This window comes from Glycine soja, chromosome 18 (assembly GCF_004193775.1).
Source record: "Glycine soja cultivar W05 chromosome 18, ASM419377v2, whole genome shotgun sequence".
NCBI classification, from domain to species: domain Eukaryota; kingdom Viridiplantae; phylum Streptophyta; class Magnoliopsida; order Fabales; family Fabaceae; genus Glycine; species Glycine soja.
This window is the reverse complement of record NC_041019.1, coordinates 53956841-53983511: the sequence shown is the minus strand read 5'-3', so window position 1 is coordinate 53983511 and position 26671 is coordinate 53956841. Positions and strand designations below refer to the sequence as shown.

The 26671-nt window shown below is 31.9% G+C and overlaps 3 protein-coding genes and 1 pseudogene across 3 annotated transcripts; 3 read left to right on the top strand and 1 right to left on the bottom strand.

Moving 5' to 3' along the window:
* The first annotated feature begins 4782 nt into the window (after nt 1-4782).
* On the top strand, nt 4783-5932 carry LOC114397415 (annotated as a pseudogene).
* Nucleotides 5903-7506, top strand: LOC114394793 (polyvinylalcohol dehydrogenase-like). Its single transcript, XM_028356467.1, has 2 exons — nt 5903-6422; nt 6916-7506. The coding sequence occupies exons 1-2, from the start codon at nt 5925-5927 to the stop codon at nt 7375-7377; spliced, it is 960 nt and encodes a 319-aa protein (XP_028212268.1). The 5' UTR covers nt 5903-5924; the 3' UTR covers nt 7378-7506.
* A 7527-nt stretch (nt 7507-15033) lies between these two features.
* Nucleotides 15034-18512, top strand: LOC114396011 (polyvinylalcohol dehydrogenase-like). Its single transcript, XM_028357907.1, has 4 exons — nt 15034-15174; nt 15298-15770; nt 16970-17573; nt 17890-18512. Exons 1-4 carry the CDS (start codon nt 15112-15114, stop codon nt 18346-18348), a joined length of 1599 nt encoding a protein of 532 aa, XP_028213708.1. The 5' UTR covers nt 15034-15111; the 3' UTR covers nt 18349-18512.
* Nucleotides 18513-21469: 2957 nt separating this feature from the next.
* LOC114396130 (polyvinylalcohol dehydrogenase-like) lies at nt 21470-24420 on the bottom strand. Its single transcript, XM_028358025.1, has 4 exons — nt 24234-24420; nt 23648-24123; nt 22294-22897; nt 21470-22168 (listed from the first exon to the last, which is right to left on the bottom strand). The coding sequence occupies exons 1-4, from the start codon at nt 24324-24326 to the stop codon at nt 21719-21721; spliced, it is 1623 nt and encodes a 540-aa protein (XP_028213826.1). The 5' UTR covers nt 24327-24420; the 3' UTR covers nt 21470-21718.
* Nucleotides 24421-26671: the final 2251 nt, after the last annotated feature.

Here is a 26671-nt window from a genome sequence, read left to right as displayed (position 1 = left end):
ACTTTCTTTCTTTCCTTTTTTATGTAGATTGATATCCTCTTTTTGTTGTGATGGACTCTATTTGAAAACCCAATAGGTCACACAAACAATTTTTACCTTTTCTTTCTTTTTTTTCCTATTTTTTCTCATTCATTTTTTTTTTCTTTTCTTCTCTTCTTTATTATTATTTTTTATACCTTTTCTTTAATTTTTCTTTTCTTTCTTTTTTTTTTCTTTTGGAGCAAGAAAAAATTAGGGTCTGACAGTCATCCCTCTTTATTTATCTTTTATTAAAAGTAAAAGATAAGTAAAGACAAAAACACTAATTTTGTTCGGATTATTCTTCGATTGATCACAACATGAGAATGAAGAATCTTTGTAAAAAAAAGAATTTGATGTACCAACTAAATAAAAACCTTTGAGTTCAATGACAAGATAAGGAAACGAGTCTCATGAAACAAAAAGCATAGGGTTCTGAGTTTTATGAAAACACAAAGCAGAGGATGTTGATTCTTATGAAAACATAAAGACAAAGGACGTTAAGTCCTATGAAACATAAAGACAAAGGACATTGAGTCTTATGAAAACATAAAGACAGAGAACGTTAAGTCCTATAAAATTTAATGACAAGGATGTTGAATCCGATGAAAACATAAAGACAAAGGACATTGAGTCTTATTAAAACACAAAGACAAAGGACGTTGAGTCTTATGAAAACATAAAGACAGAGAACGTTGAGTCCTATAAAACTTAAAGACGAGGACATTGAATCCGATGAAAACATAAAGACAAAAGACGTTGAGTCTTATGAAAACACAGACAAAGGACGTTGAGTCCAAGGAAACATAAAGACAGAGGACGTTGAGTCCTATGAAAACATAAACACAGAGGACGTTGAGTTTTCATGAAAACATAAAGACATGCCGATGACGTTGAGTCTAAGGAAACAAAAATTAAAGGTGGAGGACGTTGAGTCCTGTGAAACATAAAGTTCAGGACGTTGGGTCATATGAAAGTAAAAGACAAAGGATGTTGAGTCTTGTGAAACATAAAGACTAGCACGTTGAATCCTATGAAACTAAAAAGCAAAAGACATTGAGTCTTGTGAAATATAAAGACGAAGACGTTGAGTCCTATGAAACAAAAAAACAAAGGACATTGAGTCCTATGAAACATGCCAATAGGTACTAGTACTCAAGGACTCAACCTTATAAGAAAATATGAGGTTGACTTTTTAAGAGGGCTACTCTTTAAGAGGTTGACTTTTTTGTACTAATTTTCATTATAAAACTTAATACTTTAATAATATTATTTTCTAATAATTATTAAAAAGTAACAATATGTGCAATGATGTATTATTATATAGATTAATAACACTTAAATATATAAAACATTTAAATAAAAATAAAAATAACTTAAAGTAGATTCAATGCCTTTAGTAAGGGTATTTTACTTGGAGGGCATATGTTTTTATGTTTTTTTAATTATTTATTGGATTCACATCTATATAACTCGATCTGTATCAGACTTTTTGAAGCTGGTAACTTGCATTCCTTATGCCTTAATCCAATTTATTCTCTTTAATAAAATTTTCTTTACCTATAATAAAGAAAAAAGAGACTCGCGTATATATGGAAAACAAAAGTGGCCAAAGTATGCATGGGGACAGTCAGATATTTTTTTTTGGATGTATATCCACATGTTCAGTTCTTGGGATGTAATCTTGCTGGGTCTTGTACCAATTCTCTTCTTTCCCCAGAATATTTTTTCAAAATTAAGATTCAAATGAGGGACCTCTCACTACACATTTTTATCCTACCCATTAGTGGCCACTAGACCAAGTGGCCAGCCCTTGGGTGGACATTGGATATTATAACATTTGACTTTTAATTTAACACATTAAAATAATTCATTGTTCACAACCATATTTTTTATAACAATCTCTGTGCCACTGATCTAGACACTACTTATACAAGAATTAATGAATTTCCTTTTTATTTATTTTTTGGTATAAAGTATATAACAAGTTGGATCAAAGCACTATAGCGAAAAGTAACATGAGCGTTTGATTATGTATTTTAATATATTAGGATTGTGCTATTCATTCCCATGTTTTAATTAGTTTGTATGCAATTTTATCCTTCTTAATTATAATTTTTCATATTTAATTTTTAGGCCAATATTAATATCTAGTCTCTTAACCTATTTTTTTGTTTAGTTTGATTTTTTATCTTTTATAAAGTTTACTTTAGTCCTTTATCTTCTATATTTAATTCAAAATAATCCTTTCCTTCACTTAAAATTGACTCTGTTAGAAATATAAAAATATAAACAGCTAAATTAAAAATGCTACAAAATGTATATTGTCTAGGTTCTTTGTTTCTTCCTCCTCCAGAACCAAACCAACGTGCTTCTCCACAACCATGGCATCCATCATTTGCCTCAACTTCCCAATCCTAATGTCACACCCTTCCTCTAGTTCCCTTAACACATTTGTCGCATTTTTCCACTTCTTTCGATCCTCACACTTTGCCTTGTGATCTTTGCAAACGTCGTTGCCACTGCAAACATTGTCATCACGAATGTCACTACCTTCACCCATAGTTTCAACCTTTTTGTTCTCAAACCTTCAAAATCTTCATTCTGATCTTCTTCATGATGCTTCCACCCATAGGTGTGAACATTGCCACCTCTACCTATGTGTAGTTATCATGAACATTGTCAAGCAAGATTTTCACATACAAAATCATTCTCTCTTTGATCTTGTTCGCGTTGCCTCAATTTTTTATTTGAACTCGCATCATAGAAAATAATTGAATTAAATGTGTGAGAGTTAGAGAAGAAGAGTCCATATTAATTAAGATTTGAGTTTCAAAATTGGGAAAAAGAGAATTAGGGTTTGAGATTTTCAATTTGAGTATTTTTCATTTTGTGACGGCTAAAAAGTTGTGAGTGTCTAAATATTATTAATGCTGCTATTTTTAAACTAACAAAAGGAGCATTTTGAATCAGTTTCAAAAGATAAAACACTAATATAAACTTTCTAAGAGATAAAGGATAAAAATGAACCAAAAAATAAGATAAGGAACCAAATAAGTTATTTGTCCTAATTTTCATTATAAAACTTAAGACTTTAATAATATTTTTTTGCTAATAATTATTAAAAATGTAACAATATGTGCAATGATGTATTATTATATAGATTAATAAAACTTAAAATATATAAAATACTGAGATAAGATTAAAAATAACTTCAAATAGAATTACACTACTAACCTTTATCGGAACGAAAAGAAGGAAAAAATTCAAATTAAAGATTGACTTTCATAATTAAATAAAAGAAAAATAACTTTAAGGAATAAACCGTTTAAGATTTGCTCTCAATAATTATTTAAATCCAATTTTTATTTTGTTTCTCATTTTATTATATTCTCTAGTTAAAACAAAAGGAGAAAACTACCCATCAACCATGGGTTTCATTAATTTATACCCCAAAAGAGATTGCACCAAGATTATTGATAACTGTGAAATTTGAGTTTGATTGATAGTCAATTTTGATTAAAAATGATTAAAATTCTTTTATTTTAGATTTTAATATTATTTTAATTTTTGACCAACATAATTCAAAAAAAAAAATTGCAAGTACTTTTAAGAAAAAAATTGATGCAATAACTTGAAGAAAAAGTTGAAGATTGGGCAAGCACAAGATTAACGCAAAAGAGACCCACAAAGAAGTCCAAGGCATGTTTAATGCAAATCTTGCATTAAGCACATGATCACTGCCATACTCGTTAAGCCCAAAAGGCCTGCTTAATGTAAGTTCACGTGAATTTTAAGACACATCAAGACTTATAACTCTCTAATAAATACATTATAAACCTGAGTATCTCAAATAAGAGAAACTCTCTTTCTATATCCATTATTCCCTTCTCCTTCTCTATCCATCCATCTTCTTCTTTTATCCCCCATCAACCATGTCTCAAGGCAATCAATGGCCAAACTCCCATTGTTGCAATTGGGAGCCTAGCAGCCAAATGCTCTTGTAATATAATCTTTCCTTACCATCTATTTAATGCAATGCCAATTTCTATTATCTCTTTTTTGTTCTTTATTATATTGTATGGTCTGATTATCCATGCATTTGTTTAGAAATTATACATTGAGAAATAGTAATGTCTAAAGAATTGGAAAATGACATCTAAATAACTCATTGTTAGGGATAAAGTGATGTTATTTTGTCTATGCATACATCTTCATATTTCATGCAATTTAATGTTTTATCTCTGCAAAGAAATTTAGGAGAAAGAATACATAAACTGAACTCTTCATCATGAGGGATCAGAGTTGAGTGTTTTAGTAAATGTGAATGGAAATTAAAATAACATTAAATAGAGAAACATTTTAACATTGCATCAAGGATAGTTGGGCATGCTAGACCCCAACATATTTAAATTCTGAAGTTATCAAGTGCATTCAATCTTGTTTATTTTCTTGTTCTTGCCTTTTAATTACAATTTTTTGTTTCTTCTCCCTATTACAATTTCTTATCTCTTGCTTACAAATTAGGTATATATTAACTAAAGTACAAACAAAATCTTTGTAAATTCGACATTCGAACTTTCGTTTTAATTTTATTACTTGTGACAATTTGGTGTATTTGTCAATAAGTTAACAATTATTATTATCTAATGCGACTTCATGCATATTGGACCGCACTTTTGTTTTTATATATGCGTGAGTCTCTTTGTAATAAGCTTCACACACACATATCTTGGAAATTACTACACCTCCCGTTTGAATTCCATGATTCCACCTAAATACAACATGCTCTTAGCTCTTCGTTTACTATTATTATGTGTTCATGTGGTAATAGTCTTTGCAGCAAGCTCTAATGTACGATACTATATAATTCCCACTTTGTCCATCGTTAATTCCCTATAGTTCTTGTATATATAGTTTTCAGGATTACTTTTATTAATTAATTGAACTAATTGATTTCTTGCATATATAGGGGCCTAGACAACAATCACAGGACTGGTTAAACCATGGTGGAGATTTGTTCAACAGAAGATATGCTTCCAAATTAAGAGCATAAGATCAGCCCCAGAACAGCACCCAAGCTACGCTTGAAGTGGAAATTCTATGCAGGGAAAGATATCACTGCAACGCCAGCCATATATGGTGGTGCTCTTTATTTTCCAAGCTGGAATGGTTACATCTACGCAGTTAAAGAAGCCGATGGATCACTTATTTGGATGAAGAACTTGCTGATGTTGACAGGTCTGAATGCAACTGATGGTGTTGTTCCGAATGTAAATTCGACAGTGTCAAGGTCGACTCCCACAGTTGCTGGGGATTTACTGATATTTGGAACGTATAGTCCTGCTGCTATTATTGCTCTCAAAATAAAAACTGGTGAGCTTGTGTGGAAAATCACTTTGGATGACCATCCTGAAGCACTCATCACCATGTCTGGAACATATTACAACGGGTCAGTACTACATGCACATCTTAGGAATCATTTTGTCTTTTTTTAAAAAATTCAGTTACAAATTAACCTATCATTAAAATTCAGTTACAAACTGGTGATCTTCAAGGACTACTTTGATTTTTTTTATTAATTCCAGGGACTTATATATTTAACCTATCATTAAAATTTCAGAGATTAAATTGATGATTCATTTAATAATAAGTATGATGAATGACCGTTTCAAAATGGTCAGGCATCTTTTCAGTAATCTTAAATTTTGACATTTGCAATATTAAGATTTAGTTCTGTTATCCATATGTTTAATTTGGTCTTTCTGCCTCTGCTGAATTATGTTCAACTCTCCACAGAGGATACTATGTTGGAATATCTTCACTGGAAGCACTTGTACCCATTGAGCGATGCTGCACATTCCGTGGAAAGCTTTGTAAAACTTAATGCTTGATCTGGTGTCATAATGTGGAGGACCTATATGTTGCCAGATAACAACAATAGGAGAGGAGAATATGCAGGAGCTGCTATTTGGGGAAGCAGCCCTTCCATTGATGTTAAAAGAAACCATGTCTATATTGGAACAGGGAACCTCTATTCTGCCCCATTACACATACGTCAGTGTCGAGAGAGACAAAATAATCGAACTGAACCTACTCAACCAGATGAGTGTATTGAGCCAGACAACCACTCCAATTCGATATTAGCCCTTGATTTGGATTCGGGGAAGATCAGATGGTACCGCCAGTGTGGAGGCTTCGATATATTTTTCTTAGCATGTATAAATGCTTCAGCTCCTAATTGTCCACCCCGAGGTCTTTGGCAAGATGCTGATTTTGGGGAGGCACCAATGATGTTGACCATATATATAAATCGAACCAAGAAAGATGTTGTTGTTGCGGTTCAGAAAAGTGGCTATGCATGGGCTTTAGATCGCAACAACGGCAACCTCATGTGGTTTACGGTAAAAGATAATTTATAGTATAATAGTTTTGTTTCCCCTCCTTTCAGTGAACAACTTGTGGTTATTCTTTAAGTTATCATTTATTCATATTTCCACTATTCTTAGTTCTAACTGTAAAAAGCTTTCGTACTGTGTACAGTAATGATCGATTTCAATCAGAAATTCAGAAGATGATCTGACACATAAATTAAGTTTAATTTGTAATTCGATATGATTTTCATAATAAAATTATTATGCTGTAAATTTAGCAAAATTTAGAGGAACCAAATCTATTGAATTAAAATTAGATGAGAATTTGTCTTTCCAAATCATTTCTTCTGCGCTATTGGCAAACCAATTAAACCTTCAATTATTTTTGGATATCTCAACAATCTAAACATCTATCATTTGTCTTCTACAAAACATTTTTTGTTAAACTTTACTTTCATACATATATATATATATATATATATGTGTGTGTGTGTTTTTGTGAACTGATTTTTTTTTCTGGCAGCCTGCTGGGCCAGGAGGTATAACAGGAGGTGGAACATGGGGTGCAGCAACAGATGAAAGAAGGGTTTACACCAACATTGCCAATTCCGAGGCCAAAAATTTCACTCTTGCACCGTCAAACATGACTACAACCGCTGGTGGGTGGGTGGCAATGAATGCCACTAATGGTAGAGTTTTATGGTCGACGGCTAACCCTACTAATGGCCCTGTTAGTGTTGCAAATGAAGTTGTCATTGCTGGATCTACGGATAGAATGGGATCCATTTATGCTTTTGATGCCAATAATGGGAAAATTTTATGGACCTATAAAACTGGTGCCACTGTTTATGGAGGCATGTCAATCAACAATGGATGCATGTACGTGGGTCATGGTTACAATGTTTTCGTGTCGTCTCTCATCAACAACTTTACGGGTGGAGCCTCACTCTTTGCCTTTTGCACTGTTAAGAATTTACGTGGTTAATATGCGTGTTTGTGTTAGTTATGTTCTAAAAAATATTTATATTTCTTTTGACTTTTGGATAAGCTTTTGAAAAAGAACAGTTCTCAAAATTATGTGATCAATTATCAAACACATATTAAATATAAAAAATGGAGCAATAAATTAAACAGAAACTATTATTCTGGTATGTATTTCCTTTCTGGGTTTCTCTCTATCTTTAGCAGAACTTCAAACATTTATTTAAAAATTATCATTTTATTAAAAAAAAATTATAAGCAACATACTTTATTAATCACATAACTTAGATTGTGCACAAGTTATGCCTAACTCAAGTGTCCATTAAAAATATCACACCAAACCCCACACCAGAAAGATAATCACAAGGAATAGACGCCATCCCCTACAAGGTTTAACTCCACCACAAGCAGTCTACGTCCACGTATTCCATATTTAAAGAAAACTTACTACATCGAAGTTGAAATACAAAATCGCATACCACATGGTCGGTACCCCACATTTGCCACTACTATCCTCAAATGCCTAGCTAAAGCATTCATCCCACAGAAAAATCCTTTTCCATTGCATGATATTTGACTAAATAACCACTTGTTTAATTACAACCGGTTGAATGAAAGCACACATCCCAGCCAACATGAGTAATACACCCTAAAAGATGTTTTCCAAATCACACCTTAAATTATTTATACAACTTAGTATCATATCCACATCTTATTACATGCATAATCATTAAATATTCGATAGAATTAATGCGAAAGACCTAATTTTAGTTAACAACAGAAAAACCAAAAAGATTAGAAGTGAACATTTAAAATTAAAAAGATCAAAATTGCAGACAAACTACAAACATTTTATTGATAAGCACACTTAAGTATTAAAACATTAACTTAAAAAATCACTTGTTCTTCTTTTATTTGCGTCATTGAGCTTGCATATGACTTCTTGTTACTTAAACCGAAAAAAATCATTAATTCCTGTAAAAGACTTAACATGTTTCAGAAATTGTTTTAAAATATGGATTTGAATATGACAGAGCACATGAATAATTTGGCAACAGATTTGTTGCAGATAGTTTAAATAGTATTTTTGAGTTTAAGATGAGGATATGCAATTATATTAAAAATTCAGAAAAAGAACTTTTCACTCATATAAGAGTCTGACTTGACTAGGATTATCTCCCATGGAGAATACATGTGATTTCTTAAAAAATTCTGGATGTGAATAATGCTATAGCACTATTTCAATGCACGTGTTAAAGCCCAGTCAGATATTTTAATATCATGCTGTCCCCATGCATACATAATAGGCCATTCTATTTTCCATATATACGTGAATCTCTTTGAAATAAGTTCTTCAAAGTAACATATATATTGGGAATTGCCACACCAGCTGCAGGTCCAATGCTGCCACTGTCTAAATACAACATGCAGTTAGCTCTATCTATGATGTTATTTTGTGATCATGCCGTAGTAATCTTTGCCACAAGTTCTGATGTACGATACTAGTTCTCACTCTATTAATTTTCCTATAGCCTTTTTGTAGTTTGCATATATAGTTTTAAGGATTTACTCTATGAATTAAATTGACCTAATTGGTTCCAATTGGTTTCTTGCTTGCAGGGGCATAGACAACATTCACAAGACAGGTTAAACCATGGGGGAGATTTGTTCAACCAAAGATATGCTCACAAAGAGAATACGATCAGCCCCAAAACAGCACCGAACCTACATTTGAATGTCAAAGTTATAAGCCAAAGTTTATATTATTGTTAGTAAGCATAAGGAATGTCTATGGATAAATTACAAAATGCACATAACGGACCATCCGGCAAATACAAAGACTAAAAAACGGTACAGTAAGTCCACGAACACTACCATAAACATGTTCACCCAAAATCAATGTGATAGTATACAGACCAATAAAACATGCAAACAAAAATGAAGCATGCAGCACCAAATCGTTAATTGAAAAATAGCTCCTCACATGACAGTGATACACTGTATCCATGCATCCTTAGGAGTTAAAATGCCGTGGAGACTGTGTGATGTTGAGCTTCAACCATATTGGTTGTTTTTGCCCACGATTTTTTCTCCACATGGTTCAAAAATTATTGACTACTCATTCCTGCTATAACCGAGAAAATTAAGGACATGAAGACCCTGCCAAAAGATAAGTTCCACCTGAATATAAAATCCAAATACATACATGCATATATATATATATATATACCCACTTCCCACCCTCCAAGGTAACCAAATCCCAAATGGTACTTAGGTGTCCAAGAGTGAAATCCACTAGTCGAGAACACCACAATTCCCCCTTTAACAAATTATGTGTACAGAATATTTCATTAACACACCTTAGCTCAAACAATGTAATCATGAAAGTGTAAGCAATTAGGTCCATGAAAACACAACATAAGGCAACAACTTAGGTCCATATAACAATCCTAATAGATGACACAGTAAATTTATGTTTTTCCCTGGCACACAATATTTATTTCCCTCACTTTTATACAATTTCTCTTTTTTATTATCATTCTACTTATGGTCAAACTTGATTTTAGTTCCAATAGTTCTAAATTGATCAATTTGGTTCCTAAGTGATAACTGCTAAATAATAGTGAATTAATAGTGGAAAATCGGTCTAAAATTAACTTAGAATTAATTATTTAATAGTTATTTATGCTTCAATTTGGAAAGATTTAATTAATTTCGAATTTTGATTGCAGATATAAAAATTGGAGGTGTAACAAGCAAAAAGGACAGAAAAATTGAATAAAAGAATAAAATTTGAAGAAGGTCCAGTCCAATACGCGCTAAGCGCGGGGTGTCGCGCTAAGCGCGCCTACAAAGGCGCAAAGTCCACTTCAGCAGCTATAAATAGAGAGTCAGGACACCACCACAGAACTCCCTCTCCTAGGGATTTCATTTACTCCCTTTCTTTCTTACACCCCTCCTCTCATTGTAAAGCTCTCATGACTATGAGTGACTAAACACCCTAGCTAGGGCCTGGCAGGCCTAAAAAGCCAATGATGTATGGAGCATTTCAAGAGTTATCAATAAAAAGAGGAATTCCCTCAAGGTTCTTTTATTTATTTATCGTTCTTTCTTTTTACATCCTGTATTTCGGAACTTGCTTTCTGTTAGGGTTTAGTCCACTCGGGAAAGGGTAAAGCCTAATTAGGGGCAAGGAATGAATACTTGAATCTGTTTTAAGGGTTAGACCACTCGGGAGAGGGTAACGCTTAATAGAACACTAAAAGGAAGAAATTATCAGGTTATCTTTTAGAGAGTTTTCCTTCCAGGTTCTTTTATCTGCTTTTCTTTCTTAATTATTCTGCATCTCAGACTTTATTTTCTGTTAGTCTTTAGACCACTCGGGAGAGGGTAGAGCCTAATTAGGGATAAGGAATGAATGCGTGAATCGGTTTTAAGGATTAGACCACTCGGGAGAGGGTAACACTTAATAGAACAATAAAAGAAAGAAATCATTGGGTTAACATGACTTAATGCCCCAATGTCCATGCTTTAGCAATGTAATCCTAATGCATCTTAGTTATTGAGTCTTCGCAAAGGACATTTGGAAGATAGGTAATTAAGGTAGACTTGTCATCGTAAGGCATCAGGGGTAAGTAGATGGATAGATGTGGGGCAGAATTAGTTCACTGGTATTGATAACACAAATTCTGAATCCATATATCTAGGCTAATTAGACTGGTCAAGTTTTAGTGATTTTAATATATAGATTTTATTCCCTGCTTTTCTATTGTTGTTTTTTAGAAGTGGTTATTCCTTATTTTACTGTTGGGTTTTATTTTTAAATATCTTTTCTTTTATCTTTTAATTTTATCTTTAAATATCTTATCTTTTTTTACGTTATCTTCTATCTTTCTTTATCTTTTATTTTAAATTCTTTTCTCTTGCTTTTAAATTGAGTTTGCATTAATCTAAGTACAAACAAAGTCCCTGTGGATTCGACACTCGGACTTCCGAGAACTTTATTACTTGTGACGATTTGGTACACTTGCCAACAAGTTAACACTAAGTGTATTTAGTCCTTGAACATTTACGATTGAGGGATCAAATAGAGACTAAATCCACCTATTTGTTTAAAATTTAAAGTAAAGAGATCAAATACAGAGACTAAAATCACGGGACCTCCCAAAGTTGTAAAAAAATTTGAAATAAAGAGAGTTCTTCTCTTGCGCTTGTTTTCCAAAATTAATTTAGAGGAAGCCATGTAAAAGACCCAAACTTTAGCATTGCTATTTCTTGGAAATTTGCAGCACAACTTGCATAAATATCTTTAGAGATAATGGCATAAAGTTAGGCTTAAATATATCTCTAATTCATATGTAATATACTGCTCTTTTTTTAAATTTTGGTTCCTATAAAAATAATTTATTTTAAAATGATCCTTCTATTTTTTTTTAAAATTTTGGTCGTTGTTATTTTATTTCATTCCTTATGATGTACTTTTTTGTGTGTGCTTGTCATATGTGAATAATTTGCTTTTAGTTCCTACTTTTTTTTCAAAGGGATTAAATTATAAAAACTAAAAAAATAACAAAAAGAAAAAAATAAATATAAAATTTTTCAAGAACTATTTTTAGGAAAAAAATTACAAGGACCAAATTAAAATTGAAAAAAAATGGTATATTATATATATAGGAAAAAAAAACATATTTAAACTCATAGTTGTTATTTTTCTCATTGTCCTTGAATGAAAATGCACAAAGAAATGGTTGTAAACCATGAAGTACAACCAACTCTTGGGAAGACTTTGGGGGTTTTGACCAAAAAGGAATAATTTCATTTGGAATTTATCAAATGAGGATATTTTTTGAATTAATTCCCAAATCGAGATAAATAGTGAAGCCATAAAAAATCTGACTTTAATTTTTTTTATTTATTTATATAAAGTCATAAATTTTTCTTGACTTCAAAGTCATTGGATTTTAATTATTCAATATTTTAAAGACTTTATTTTTTTTAATTTTTTAATATTATTTTAATTAGTTTTCACATTAATCATTAAGTAAAATAATAATTTCGTATAGTACTATTAATTAATTTTATTAATATAATTATTTTAATATAAACAAAAAAAATAATTTAGTAATTAAAGTAATTCTTAAAATGAAAATAGCATAATACATTAATATAACCTCAACATTACAAATTAAACACAAACATAAAATTAAAAAGTAGACACAATATTAGGGATCAACTTGCTTGTATGGACAATGACTACGATTATGTTTTTCAATTCTACATAATGAATATTTCTTAGACTTATTTGAAATTAATCCATCAATCTCATTATGTATACGACTATTGATTTTGTCTTTCTGATGTGTCTTGTCGCTTTGAAAGATCAAACATAAAATATGAACCCTAATAGTGAGACCATTTTTTCATCACTTCCAAGGAAATGTAACTAATGCTAATAAACTTTGTAAATATTTTTCAATTTGTATACATAATCAACAAAGTCATCACATTCTAAATTATAAGAAGCAAATATTATAATTGCGTGCGAGTAAAGAATTCAAAATGCCTGAAATTTCTCACAATCACACCACTATTTTTTCTAATTTACAAAACAAATAAAATCCTTAACATTAGTAACAACTATATATAAAATGTTAAATAAAATAATATTTAAATCAAAATAACATTAGAGTCGTTTAAAATTAATTTAAAAATTAAAAAGAATTATGAATATGAAGTCTTTGAAAAATTTATAAATTTATATAAATAATTAAAAAAATTAAAATGGTTGAACTTTTTACGACTTCATTATTTAAAAAAGTCACAATTGTGAATTATTTTATGATTTCATACCCATAAGTTTTAAAAATTCCTATGACTTACCCCCATCTAGCAATTAATTAAAAATTACCTCCGTTTGTTAAGTTTTAAATGAAATTATTCCCTTTTGATCAAAACCCCGAAGACTTAGAGTATAAGTTTATGGCTAGGTACTTCTCCACATCCGAATGCCTCAAGGTTAGGAAGGAAATCAATAACTTGAAATTTTTTTCTTCAGCTTCTGTTTAGATAAATTTCTCTATAACTACTTATAGGAGAAATAAAAAGAAGCTAAAACGAATTGGATTCTCACATGTTATAACTGTTATAGAAGCCTTCTCATCTCACTTGTCTAAAAATTGAGGTGCATGTATAAGTATTTTGTAACCTATATATGGGCGAAACATAATTCATTTTTACTTCATATTTTCTTATCTTTTAAGAGCTAATGAAAAAGTTCATCTAAACATAGTCTAATCTAAAAGAAAAATAAGGATAAAAATTAAAGTTAAAAATTTCTCTTGCATATTTAATCTAGAAAAAGAAGAAATTACATTAAGGAATAAAATTTAAAAGAATTATCTGTACCATTTTATTGAATTCAATTTTCGTGTTATATATATATATATGGGAGCACATATTAAGTGAGAGAAGTATCTTTTATGAGAGGTAAGACCATTCAATAGTTATCGTCGGATGAAAATAAAATTTTAAATTAAAATACTTATTTAATAATTGAATTCATTAATTTCTCATTAAATAATTGAATTCATTAATTTTTCATGTAGTCATCAAAATTTTAAAATATTTTAATTATGATCGTCATTATCATTATTGTTGTCATACCACCATTCAATCAATATTATGAGGTCAGTTCGTGAATTTAAAAAGCACAAAATTTTGATCTCGCCACCATGGGCACGGCAAAAGAATTTCAATTATTCGTTCTCATAGATAAATTTAGTATTGACCTTGATAAGTTAGGTGTCCCGACTATATAAATTATTAATATATTATTAATTATGGTAATTAATTGGGATGACTTCTTTGTAAAGAAAGTAATTCCTGTGTCAATGGGGATAATGTTTACTTTTTGTTTCAACAAAAGAATAGAATAAAATTAGGGAGGAAAGAAAAATTGAATTCAAGATATTGGAGACAAAATTTTAAATTCTTTGTTCTTAATTTAAAGTGATACTTCCTTTTTCTTCAGTTATATAAGAGAAAATTTTAATTAATTATTTTTTCTTTTTTTCTTTTCAATAACATAAGGTTAATGTGAAGCTACTTTCAATTTATTTTTCCATTCTTAAATAAATTTTTTACTTTTATTATTCTATTAATATATTACATGATACATTGTTTCATTCTTATTAATTACTATTAACTAAAATTTAGCGTGAAAGACTTAATTTAACAAAAAATAAATATGTGCAACTAAAACTAAAATGGAAAAAATTCCTTACAAACTGAAACAAGAATAAAGAGCACAATAGTAATGTATTAAAAAACATAATATACTTATATAAAAATAAATCAAACATTGACTAAAAAGCTATTCACTTGTTCCTCTTTATCGCATTTTCTTCCTCGTGCTGCTTTCATACGACTTCTATTTACTTTAGCCGCCAAAAATACACACAAAAACAAAAATAAACATTATTTACTATATAAGAGTCAAGATGGCACAACGATTAATTTCAAAATATGGATGCGAATACTGCATTAATTATTTTAAAGTGTTAAATTCAAAGTCAAATGTTTTAATTTTCGACTGTTCTCATGCATACTTATTAATGTCCTTATATATACTGATATATGCGAGTCTATTTGAAGCAAGTTTCTCAAACGTATATATCTCGGCTATTGCAACACCATCTCTCCAGATTCGATTCCATGCTGCCGATCGACTAAATACAGCATGAACTTAGCTCTTTATTCAGTGTTATTTTGTGTTCACGCAGTCTTTGCAGCAAGTTCTAATGTATGATACTAACTTCCACTCTTTATTGATGTTAATTACCTATAGGTCTTGTATATAAGTTTATGGATTACTCTCATGAATTAAAATTTGTCTAATTGGTTCCTATTGTTTTCCTTCTTTTAGGGGCATGGACACAAATCACAAGACTGGTTAAACCATGGTGGAGATCTGTTCAACAGAAGATATGCTTACAAAGAGCATAAGATCAGCCCAAAAACAGCACCGAACCTACGTTTGAAGTGGAAATTCAATGCAGGCAAAGACATCAGTGCAACACCAGCCATATATGATGGTACCCTTTATTTTCCAAGCTGGAACGGTAACATCTATGCAGTTAAAGAAGCTGATGGATCGCTTGTGTGGAAGCAGAACTTGCAGAATCTGACAGGTATAAATGCAACTGGCTATGTTACTACTGTAAATTGGACCGTGTCAAGGTCAACTCCCACAGTAGCAGGGGATAGACTGATAATTGGAGTCTACGGCCCTTGTATTCTTATTGCTGTCAAAAGAACAACTGGTGAGCTTGTGTGGAAGACCACTTTGGATAACCATCCTGCAGCAATCATCACCATGTCTGGAACATACTATAACAGGTTAGTACTACAATTGGAGTCCTTATTTTTTTATCACTTTTTTTCCTTATAGATTCTTTCTTTCTACTTCCCTTTGTCAACTAAACTAATTAATTGGGAAATGAGATCGTAGTAGACACCCCAATCCTATTTGACACCTTGTGAGAGAAGTATATTATTATAAGTGATATGATGCGAGAGAAAAATGGAGATAAAGATAAATAATGAATGTTAATAAATTGTTTGATATATAAAAGTATCTATATATATCATTCCCCATCTTTAAAAAACGGAAAGTGTTACATGGTGAAATTCATACACGAAAGGCTTCCTACCTGCTGTTTTAATAATTACTTGCAAGCACTAGCATATGCACTAACCACAGATTCCTTATTCCTTGGCAAATTATTTGTGATCGGATCGATTCTTTAGCATTTTAAAATTTACTATGATTTGTTTTGATTAATAGTTAAAACTTTACGTAGACTATATATGCATCTTTTTAAAGGTTTTGTTTTAGATTAATTTAAAATAGGACTTAATTGATCACTAATGCAAATTGACATCAGTGATTAAGGATTTAATATGAACTCCAACCTTTTTTAAGGGTGCGAGTTCGAATCTCCCTAACCCTCAATTTATTTGGTAGGCCATTCTCCTTGGGAGAAGATTCTTCGGTGTCTAAAAGCTAGTTGAGTAGTTATGGAATTGCTTGCGGTTTGGGCACACATGAGCAAAATTTTTCTTTCTAGAATCCTGTTGACAGCCCCTACATGTCAATGGTGCCTTGCCTGGTAATATTGGGGATGTCTCCCCATTCTACCACTTTTAGTTATAAGAAAAACATAGGACATGATCACAAGTTTAATGAATCGACCCCAGCAAAAAATAAATTGATAATTAATTAGAAGAGTTTTTTTTTCTTTTGATAAATTTCACTTATTTTAATATTTTAAACAAATTAAGCATCTGGATGTAATTGCATTATACTGCTATTTAATAAACTAACAATATATGTCAATTTTCAATATACCAATGAAATTATTTGTTATCATGATCCATCACATATTTATAGCAATAGTTTAATTTCTATTACACAAAAATTATGCTAACAATTATTCCCTGCACTAAAATATTAATAGTTTAAAACTTATTTTGTTCAATCCATGCATCCCTATGCTTCTGATACTAGTGCATTACTTATGCTCAACTCTCCACAGACATTTGTATATCGGAATATCTTCAGTGGAATATTTTGCACCCTTTGAGCAATGCTGCACATTCCGTGGAAGTTTTGTAAAACTTAATGCCCGATCAGGTGCCATCTTGTGGAAGACTTTCATGTTACCAGATAACAATAACACGAGAGGAGAATATGCAGGAGCTTCCGTTTGGGGGAGCAGCCCTTCCATTGATGTTAAAAGAAACCATGTCTATATTGCAACTGGGAACCTCTATTCTGCCCCATTACGCATACGTCAGTGTCGAGAGAGACAAATTAATGGAACTGAGCCTACTCAACCAGACGCGTGTGTTGAACCAGAAAACCACTCTGATTCAATGTTAGCCCTTGATTTGGATTCTGGGAAAATCAAATGGTACCGCCAGTTAGGAGGCGTTGATATATGGCTCTTTGAATGTGTCGATCCTTCAACTCCTAATTGTCCTCCTCAAGGTATCAACCCAGATGCTGATTTTGCGGAGGCACCAATGATGTTGACCACATACGTAAATCGAACCAAGAAAGATATTGTTGTTGCAGGCCAGAAAAGTGGCATTGTATGGGCTTTAGATCGTAATAATGGCAACCTCGTCTGGTCTAAGGTAAAAGATAAGTTATAGTATAGTATTTTTCTATTTTCCCCCTTCAATGAATGATTGGTGGATATTTTTAGATTGACATTTATTCATATTTCCACAATTCTGGCTGTAAAAGCTTATGTATGGTGTAGAGTAATGATCTTGATTAAAAGATGAAACGACACATAAATTATGTTATAATGCGATGTATTCATTTTCATAAACACATGAAGGATTGAATTCTGTAAGGTGGTTTTTAGTAGGTGGAGATATTGCCAATTGGAAAACCAAATGAGGTGTCTTCTTCATTTATTTATTTGTTTATTTTACTTTTTTCCAGCAAGCTGGGCCAGGAGGGGTAACAGGAGGTGCAACATGGGGTGCATCAACTGATGAAAGAAGGGTTTACACCAACATTGCCAATTCTGAGGCCAGAAATTTCACTCTTGCTCCTTCAAACATCACTACAACTGCTGGTGGGTGGGTGGCAATGAATGCTAGCAATGGTAGAGTTTTATGGTCAATAGCCAACCCCAGTAACAGCACTGCTCATGGCCCTGTTAGTGTTGCAAATGATGTTGTCTTCGCTGGATCCACGGATAGAAATGGATCCATATTTGCCATCGATGCCAAGAGTGGGAAAATTTTATGGTCCTATCAAACTGGAGCCAGTGTCTATGGAGGCATGTCAATTAGCAATGGGTGCATATATGTGGGTCATGGATATAGTGTTTGGGGACCTGATCTCTTTAACTTTTCCGGTGGAATCTGGCTCTTTGGCTTCTGTGTTGAGTTCTAAGAATTTATGTGGTTAATAAGCGTGTTTGTAATTGTTGTGTTTTAAAGAATAATTATTTTCATTAGCTTTTGTGATTGTTCAAAAACTTTTTGAAAAATGTTTTCAAAATTATGTGATTATCAAACACGTACAAATATAAATGGATCAATAAAACAGAAACTGTTATTCTGATATATTTTTTGCTTTCCGTGTTTCTCTTTATTTTTACTAGAATGTTAAACATGTATTCATTTTATAAATGAATAATAATTTAATATAATTACTGTGCCCAACATCTACAGTACAATACTCTTTTTCAAAAGAAAAACTATAGTGCAATATTCAATAATCAACAATCAACAATCAATAATATTAGCAAAGAAAAGCCCTACAAATTGCAACTTTTTACATGTGGCAAATTCAACCTTTTCAGAATTAGTTAGCAACTAATTAAAGGAAAAAAAAAATAGATCCAATGGATGAGTTAGTGTAAGATGTTTACTGACTGTGAATCGTTAGATGAAATTTTGATCCATCATTTACTCAAATCTCAAACCCATTTTTCTTTTTATTTTATTCTCTTCTCTCCCATCTTCCAGGTTTTAGAAAACCTTTGAAACCCTCCCCTCCTGTCACAGGCTTTGATGCCGTTTCCGGCCTAATGGAGCCGCAGTTTGGAACAGTAAACTGATAAAATTACTTCTCATCTTCTACTCTTCGTTTTTTGTTAAAAAAAAATTTCCTAAAAATCAACATTCATCCAATGGTCCCTATCTGGTCGCTAACTGTGAAAAACTGTCATCCTGATATTGCAGTTGTAGTTTTGCTTTATAAAAAAAAAGACATTGTACTGTAGTTATGACCGATGACACTTAATGGACACATTAATCATACTAAATAGTTAATCATTTATAAATAAACTTTTTAATGTTTAAAATTCCGCTATATATATAGAGAAGCCCTTAAAGAAAAAAAAAATGCACCAGGATAATAGTTTTATTAAAAAGGAATAAAAAAATAAAAATCTTTTAGATCACTTATAGGCATAACCGATCTAACCTTTAACTTTTGAGAACAATTCTTTTAAGGATCAATCTAAAAAGTTAATTTTTTATAACGGTTCTTTCTTATAACCAATCTAAAAGGTTAACATTTTAGATTGGTTATATAAACCACCAGATATAAAATGATATCTTCAGTAAGGGTATTTTATTTGGAGGGTATATGTTTTTATGTTTTTTTATTGATTTGATTCACTTCTATATAACTCGATCTGTATCAGACTTTTTGAAGCTGGTAACTTGCATTCCTTATGCCTTGATCCAATTTATTCTCATTTAATAAAATTTTCTTTACCTATAATAAAGGGAAAAAGAGACTCGCCTATATATGGAAAACAGAAGTGGCCAAAGTATGCATGGGAACAGTCAGATATTTTTTTTTGGATGTATACCCTTATGTTCCCTTCTTGGGAGGTAATCTTGCTGGGTCTTGTACCAATTCACTTCTTTCCCCTGAATATTTTTTCAAAATTAAGATTCAAACGAGGGACCTCTCACTATAGAGGTATACATTTTTATCCTACCCATTAGCTCTCTTGGTGACCACTAGACCAAGTGACCAGCCCTTGGGTGGACAGTTGGATATTATAACATTTGACTTTGAATTTAACACATTAAAATAATTCATTGTCCACATCCCATATTTTGATAACAATCTTTGTGCCACTGATCTAGACACTACTTATACAAGAATTAATGAATTTCCTTTTTATTTCTTTTTTGATATAAAGTATATAACAAGTTGGATGAAAGCACTATAGCGAAAAGTAACAAGAGTGTTTGATTATGTATTTTAATATATTAGGATTGTGCTACTCATTCCCATGTTTTAATTAGTTTATATGCAATTTCATCTTTCTTAATTTTAATTTTTCATATTTAATTTTTAGGCCAATATCTAGTCTCTTAACCTATATTTTGTTTAGTTTGTTTTTTTTATCTTTTACAAAATTTACTTTAGTCCTTTATCTTCTATATTTAATTCAAAATAATCATTTCCTTCACTTAAAATTGACTCTTTTAGAAATATAAAAATATAAGCGGCTAAAAAATGATATTAAATGTATATTTTCTAGGTTGTCTCTTCTTCTTCCTCCTCCAGGAGCCAAACCAGTGTGCTTCTCCACAATCATGGCATCTATCATTTGCCTCAACTTCCCAATCCTAATGTCACACCCTTCCTCCAGTTCCCTTACACATTTGTTACTTTCTTCCACTTCCTTTGATCCTCACACTTTGCCTTGCCATCATTGCAAATGTCGATGTCACTCGAAACATTGTCATCGCAAACATCACCACCTTCACCCATAGTTTCAACCTTTTTGTTCTTGAACCTCCCAAATCTTCATTTTAATCTTCTTTGTGTTGCCGCCTCCACCTGTAGGTGTGAACATTGCCACCTCTACCTATTTGCAGTTGTCATGAACATTGTCACCTCCACACCATCAAACAAGATGTTCACATACAAAATCATCCTCTCTCTTTGATCTTTTTCTTCGTGTTGCCTCCATTTTCAATTTGAACTCGCATCACCGCAAATAATTGAATTAAATGAGTGAGAGTCAAAGGATAAGAGTCCATATTGATTAGGATTTGAGTTTCAAAATTGGGAAAAAGAGAATTAGGGTTTGAGATTTTCAATTTGAGAATTTTTCATTTTGTGACAGTTAAAAAGTTGTGAGTGTGTAAATATTATTAATGGTGTTATTTTGAAAATCCAACTTTAAATCCAAACCGTTTAAGAGTTGCTCTCAAAACTTATTTAAATCCAGGTTTTATTTTGTTTCTCATTTTATTCTATTCTCTAGTTGAAACAAAAGGAGAAAACTACCCATCAACCATGGGTTTCATTAATTTAGACCCCGAAAGAGATTCCACAAAGATTATTATCTAATGTCAGTCTATCTTCATGCATATTGGACCACACTTTTGTTTTTATATATGCGCGAGTCTCTTAAAAACAGAGTGCAACAAGAATTTAGGATGCAATTGATTTAGATGATGGAAATAGAGGGGATGGAAGTGGAAGAATTTTTTTTGAATTAAGTAGAGTATAAAAAGTGTGGGTCTCAAAAAAAATACAAAATTTATCTCCAATATTATTTCTATCTTCAAAAACAAACACAACCTTAGGAATGAGGCATCATCATCAAGGGCACTTACATATTGAAGATCTTCGTAATCATGGAAGAATATTCTTATAATACTTGAGGCTCATATTTCCATTCTATTGATCCATTTAAATTTTGTGTTTGATAATCACATAATTTTGAGATCAATTATTTTTAAAATAAAACTAATACAAACACTCGTATTAACCACATAAATTCTTAGACAATACAGAAGGCAAACAGTTTGGTACCACCCGTATAGCTGAAAACAAGACCAACACTGTATCCATGACCCACGTATATGCACCCATTGCTGATTGACATGCCACCATAGACACTGGCTCCAGTTTTATAGGACCATAAAATTTTCCCACTCTTGGCATCAATTGCATATATGTATCCCAGTCTATCCGCGGATCCAGCAAAGACAACTTCATTTGCAACACTAACAGGGCCATTAGCAGTGCTGTTACTAGGATTAGCTGTCGACCAAAGAACTCTACCATTTCTAGCATCCATTGCCACCCACCCACCAGCCGTTGTAATCACATTTGATGGTGCAAGAGTAAAATTTTTGGCATCAGAATTGACAATATTTGTGTAAACTGTTTTTCCATCAGTTGCTGCACCCCATGTTCCACCTCCAGTAAGCCCGCCCGGCCCAGCTTCCTGGAAAAAGAAAAGAAAAAAAGATGACAAAAAAGGGAAAAATGATAATTTAAGCAATATACACATGTGGTTCATTGAAAGGGAGAGATATATAGAAGACGATTACATCATAAATTATCTATTACCGTAGACCAAATGATGTTACCATTGTTGCGATCTAAAGCCCAGGCATAACCACTTTTTTGGACCGCAACAACTATATCTTTCTTGGTTTGATTTATATATGTTGTCAACATCATTGGTGCCTCCCCAAAATCAGCATCTTGCCTGAGACCTCGGGGAGGACAATTAGGAGTTGAAGCATTGTTACAATCTAAAGTCCATACATCATATCCTCCTAACTGGCAGTACCAAATGATCTTCCCAGAATCCAAATCAAGGGCTAATATAGAATTGGAGTGGTTTTCTGGTTCGATACACTCGTCTGGTTGAGTAGGTTCAGTTCGATTATTTTGTCTCTCGCGACACTGAAGTATGTGTAATGGAGCAGAATAGAGATTGCCGGTGGCAATATAGACATGGTTTCTTTTAACGTCAATGGACGGGCTGCTTCCCCAAATGGCAGCTCCTGCATATTCTCCTCTTCTGTTATTGTTATCTGGCAACATATAAGTCCTCCACAACGTTTCACCAGATCGAGCACTAAGTTTTACAAAACTTCCACGAGATATGCAGCATTGCTCTTTGGGTAGAAGTGATTCCTGTGATGATATTCCAACATAGTAATATCTGTGGAGAGTTCAGCATAATGCAGCAGAGGCAGAAAGATTAAACCATATATTTAATGGTATTTTCATATGAGAAACATTACTTATATATATAGTGAAATATACATCAATTTATACAACTAAAATAGCAAATTTTGAAATGTAATAAATAATGTGATGGAGAAATATAGACATGAAAATGTTGTACAATTTTTTGTATGTGTACATATCTTTCATACCAAATGTGTAATAAATAAATCTTAATCATGCAGTTATTAAAATTTAGATTACTTTTGTCACGTCAACAATTTAAAATGGTCATCTGTTAAACTTACTAAAATAATCATATATCACTTCAATATTTTCATGAAATTAATTATAGCAAACAAAGTTATAGTACTAACTAGACAAGGTTGTGGTTTTGTGTTACGGGTAAGAAAGAAATTTAGCTATGTGAGAAACTTTCATACCCTAAATTAAGGAGGTGTTTTAAGTGAAAGTTTCTTATTACAAAGCTAAATTATCTACTTAATAGCACTGTTAGTTTGTCACTTTGTAAATATACCACGAACAATGGAGTCTTAAGGGCTAGAGAGCAGGGAAAAATTTGAATTCTTTATAAGATTCATTAATGGAGTCTTAAGGATATCATAGAATAAAATTCATTACAGGTGGAGGATGAAATGTTTTCCTTGCCACCAAGTTAGAGTGAGAGAGAGTTTTAATGAAGAAAATGGAAAGAAGGCCAAGAGATTTGCAATATAGTACTGACCCTTTGTAATATGTTCCAGACATGGTGACGAGTGCTTCAGGATGGTAATCCAAAGTGGTCTTCCACACAAGCTTACCACTTGTTCTTTTGACACAAATAACAACAGCAGGGCCATACACATTAATTATCATTAAATCATCCCCAGCCACTGTGGGAGTTGACCTTGACACGGTCCAATTCAGACTGCGAACACCGCCAGTTGCATTTATACCTGTCAGTTTCTGCAAGTTCTGCTTCCAAACAAGCAATCCATTCGCTTTATTAACTGCATAGATGTTACCATCCCAGCTTGGAAAATAAAGGGTACCATCATATATGGCTGGTGTTGCACTAATGTCTCTTCCTGCAAAGAATTTCCACTTCAATCGTAGGTTCGGTGCTGTTTTGGGGCTGATCTTATGCTCTTTGTAAGCATATCTTCTGTTGAATAAATCTCCACCATGGTTTAACCAGTCTTGTGATTCGTGTCCATGCCCCTAAAAGCAAGAAACAAGTATGAACCAATGAGATAATGTAAATTCATGAGTTATAATCCTTAAAACTATATATACAAGAACAATAGATGGAATGGGAATAAGTATCATACATCAGAACTTGCGGCAAAGATTAATACTATCGCATGGACACAAAATAATAGAAAACAAAGAGCCAAGTTCATGCTGTATTTAGGCGGTGCCATGGAATTGAACCTGTAAATGGTGTGACAATTTCAGAGTTTCGTGTGTATATGTAAAACAAACATTTGACTTTGAATCTAGCACATAAAAATAAAGCATTAGTTGAATCTTCATCCATATTTTGATAACGATCTTGGTGTCATCTTGACTCTTGCACCCAAATTAACGACATTTCCTTTTTTCTATTTAATTGAATCATAATTTTGGTCTTCTATAATTCTTAATATGCGATTTTGATTTTTTTTCTTCATTGCAATTTTGGTTCCCTCTTCTATAAAATCCCCAATTTTAGTTCAATTCTCAATTTTGCATTTTTTTTGTCTAATAATTAAACCCTATACCTAATATATTCACCTAAGATACCATGAAAAATAGTTTAATTGATTCAAATATAAAAATAAAAGAAATAAATGTATGTAGAATTGAAAATTTGATCATAATTATAAATTTTTTAAAATAGAGGAACCAAAATCACAAATAAAAAATTATAGGAGACCAAAATTACATTTAACCTTTTTATTTTGGTCTAAAGTAAAGAGAAGTTGTTCCAAAGCACTATAGCCAAAAGAAAGTTATATAAAAGGAACTAGATAGTTAATGTTTGTTTATATATGTATTATTTATTTTAACATATTAAGATTGTGGTATAATTCCCAAGTTTGAATTATAGTTTGTATGCAATTTTTATTTTTATTTTTTTATTATTTAAACTAAGTCTTTCATACTATTTTTTCTGCTAATTAATTATATGAATTAACAAGATGTAGCATGATATATTATTAGATTAATAAAAGTAAAATGTAAACATATTTAAATAAGAATAAGAAGACATCAAAACAACTTCAAAGTAGCTTCACATTAAACTTATGGAATGAAGAGAGAGAAAAGAAGAAAAAAAATCTAAAATTTTCTTACATAATAAAGGAAAAGGAAAGATAACTCCAAGGAATAAAAACCCACTAGGAACCACCTAATGGTGAGAGGTTAGGAGATAATTGTTAAATATGAGTTATTTTTTATACTAAAAATATAATGGAAATATCCCTAAAATTGTTTATTTATCATTTATTTATACTTAATTGTTAAGAACTAATGTTTTTCTTATTCATGGTTTGCAGATATGAAAAAAAAGGAATTAAAAGCCTAAAAAATGAAGAAAATAGTAAAAATCTGAGGAAGAAAAAAAGGCTCAGCCCAAGACACGCTCAGCGCGAAAACAAGCACTGACACTCAATGAGGAAGAGGCACGCTAAGCGCAAATACAAATACCTGGACTAAGCAAGTAGCACGCACTAAGTGCGCATACAGGCACTCACGCTAAGCGAGCAGAGCACGCTAAGCGCAAGTACACAAATCCAAGTCCACTCCAGCAACTATAAAAAGAGAGTCAAGCTAAGGAGAAAAGACACACTGAGTCTCAGAGCACTCTAATACACACCTAAAGCCTAAGAACTCTCCCTTAGGGAATTCTTTCTTCTCTTTCATTATTTTCTATTCCTTTTTTTCATCCATTCTCCTCCATTAGTTTCTAAATCCCATGTATTGTATATTTCATATCTATCAATGCAAACATGTGTTTTCTTTCCTATTATCCTTTCTTATTTTAATTTCATGTATCATTCATCCTTGCATCATCTTTGGGGGTTAGGTGTTCGAGAGAAGATAATCCTTAATAGAAATACAAGGAAGGTTTTATATGTAACAGTTTTAGGGATTATTCGCTCGACAGAGAATAATTTCTAATAGAACAAAAAGGAAGGGATATTTTAATAAAATCATTGCTAGACATACTGATTGCATTATGCCCATGCCTCAAAGCAAATATCTAGAATTAGAACTTCATGCATTTTATATATTGAATCTTTGCAAAGACATTTGGGAGATAGATAGGTAAGATAGACTTGTCATTGTGAGACATCAGGAACAAATATTCTAATAGATGTAGGTAGGAAAAATTCAGCTGATTGGTAGAAAAAAATATAAAAAATACATTTTAGGCAAACAAGAAATGTTAGGTCCTAACATTCACATCTCATTGAATATTCTATTATTTCTTTTGTTTTCTATTAATATCTATGGTTTAATCATTGTTCTTTTAACTCATCTTTCTTATAAATTGGAAATTATCCAAAACAAGTACAAAACAAAGTTCTTGAGGAAATTGACACTCGGATTTTTGAGTCTTTACTATTTGCACATTTGGTACACTTGTCAAACGGTCAATATTAGGACAGTTTGCATGGGATTCCGGGTTCGAACCTTATTGTCGTCATTGTACACACAGAAAAAATAAACTTTAAGGAATAAAAATTTAAAATTTTCTGTCCAAACTTTTCTTGAACTCAAT

Coding starts and splice junctions, on each gene's coding strand:
- LOC114394793 (XM_028356467.1), top strand. CDS start 5,925: ATGTGGAGGACCTATATGTTGCCAGATAACAACAATAGGAGAGGAGAA. Junction 6,423..6,915: donor GCAACCTCATGTGGTTTACG/GTAAAAGATAAT, acceptor TTTTTCTGGCAG/CCTGCTGGGCCAGGAGGTAT.
- LOC114396011 (XM_028357907.1), top strand. CDS start 15,112: ATGAACTTAGCTCTTTATTCAGTGTTATTTTGTGTTCACGCAGTCTTT. Junction 15,175..15,297: donor TCTTTGCAGCAAGTTCTAAT/GTATGATACTAA, acceptor TCCTTCTTTTAG/GGGCATGGACACAAATCACA. Junction 17,574..17,889: donor GCAACCTCGTCTGGTCTAAG/GTAAAAGATAAG, acceptor ACTTTTTTCCAG/CAAGCTGGGCCAGGAGGGGT.
- LOC114396130 (XM_028358025.1), bottom strand. CDS start 24,326: ATGGCACCGCCTAAATACAGCATGAACTTGGCTCTTTGTTTTCTATTA. Junction 24,124..24,233: donor TCTTTGCCGCAAGTTCTGAT/GTATGATACTTA, acceptor TCTTGCTTTTAG/GGGCATGGACACGAATCACA. Junction 22,169..22,293: donor GTAACATCATTTGGTCTACG/GTAATAGATAAT, acceptor TTCTTTTTCCAG/GAAGCTGGGCCGGGCGGGCT.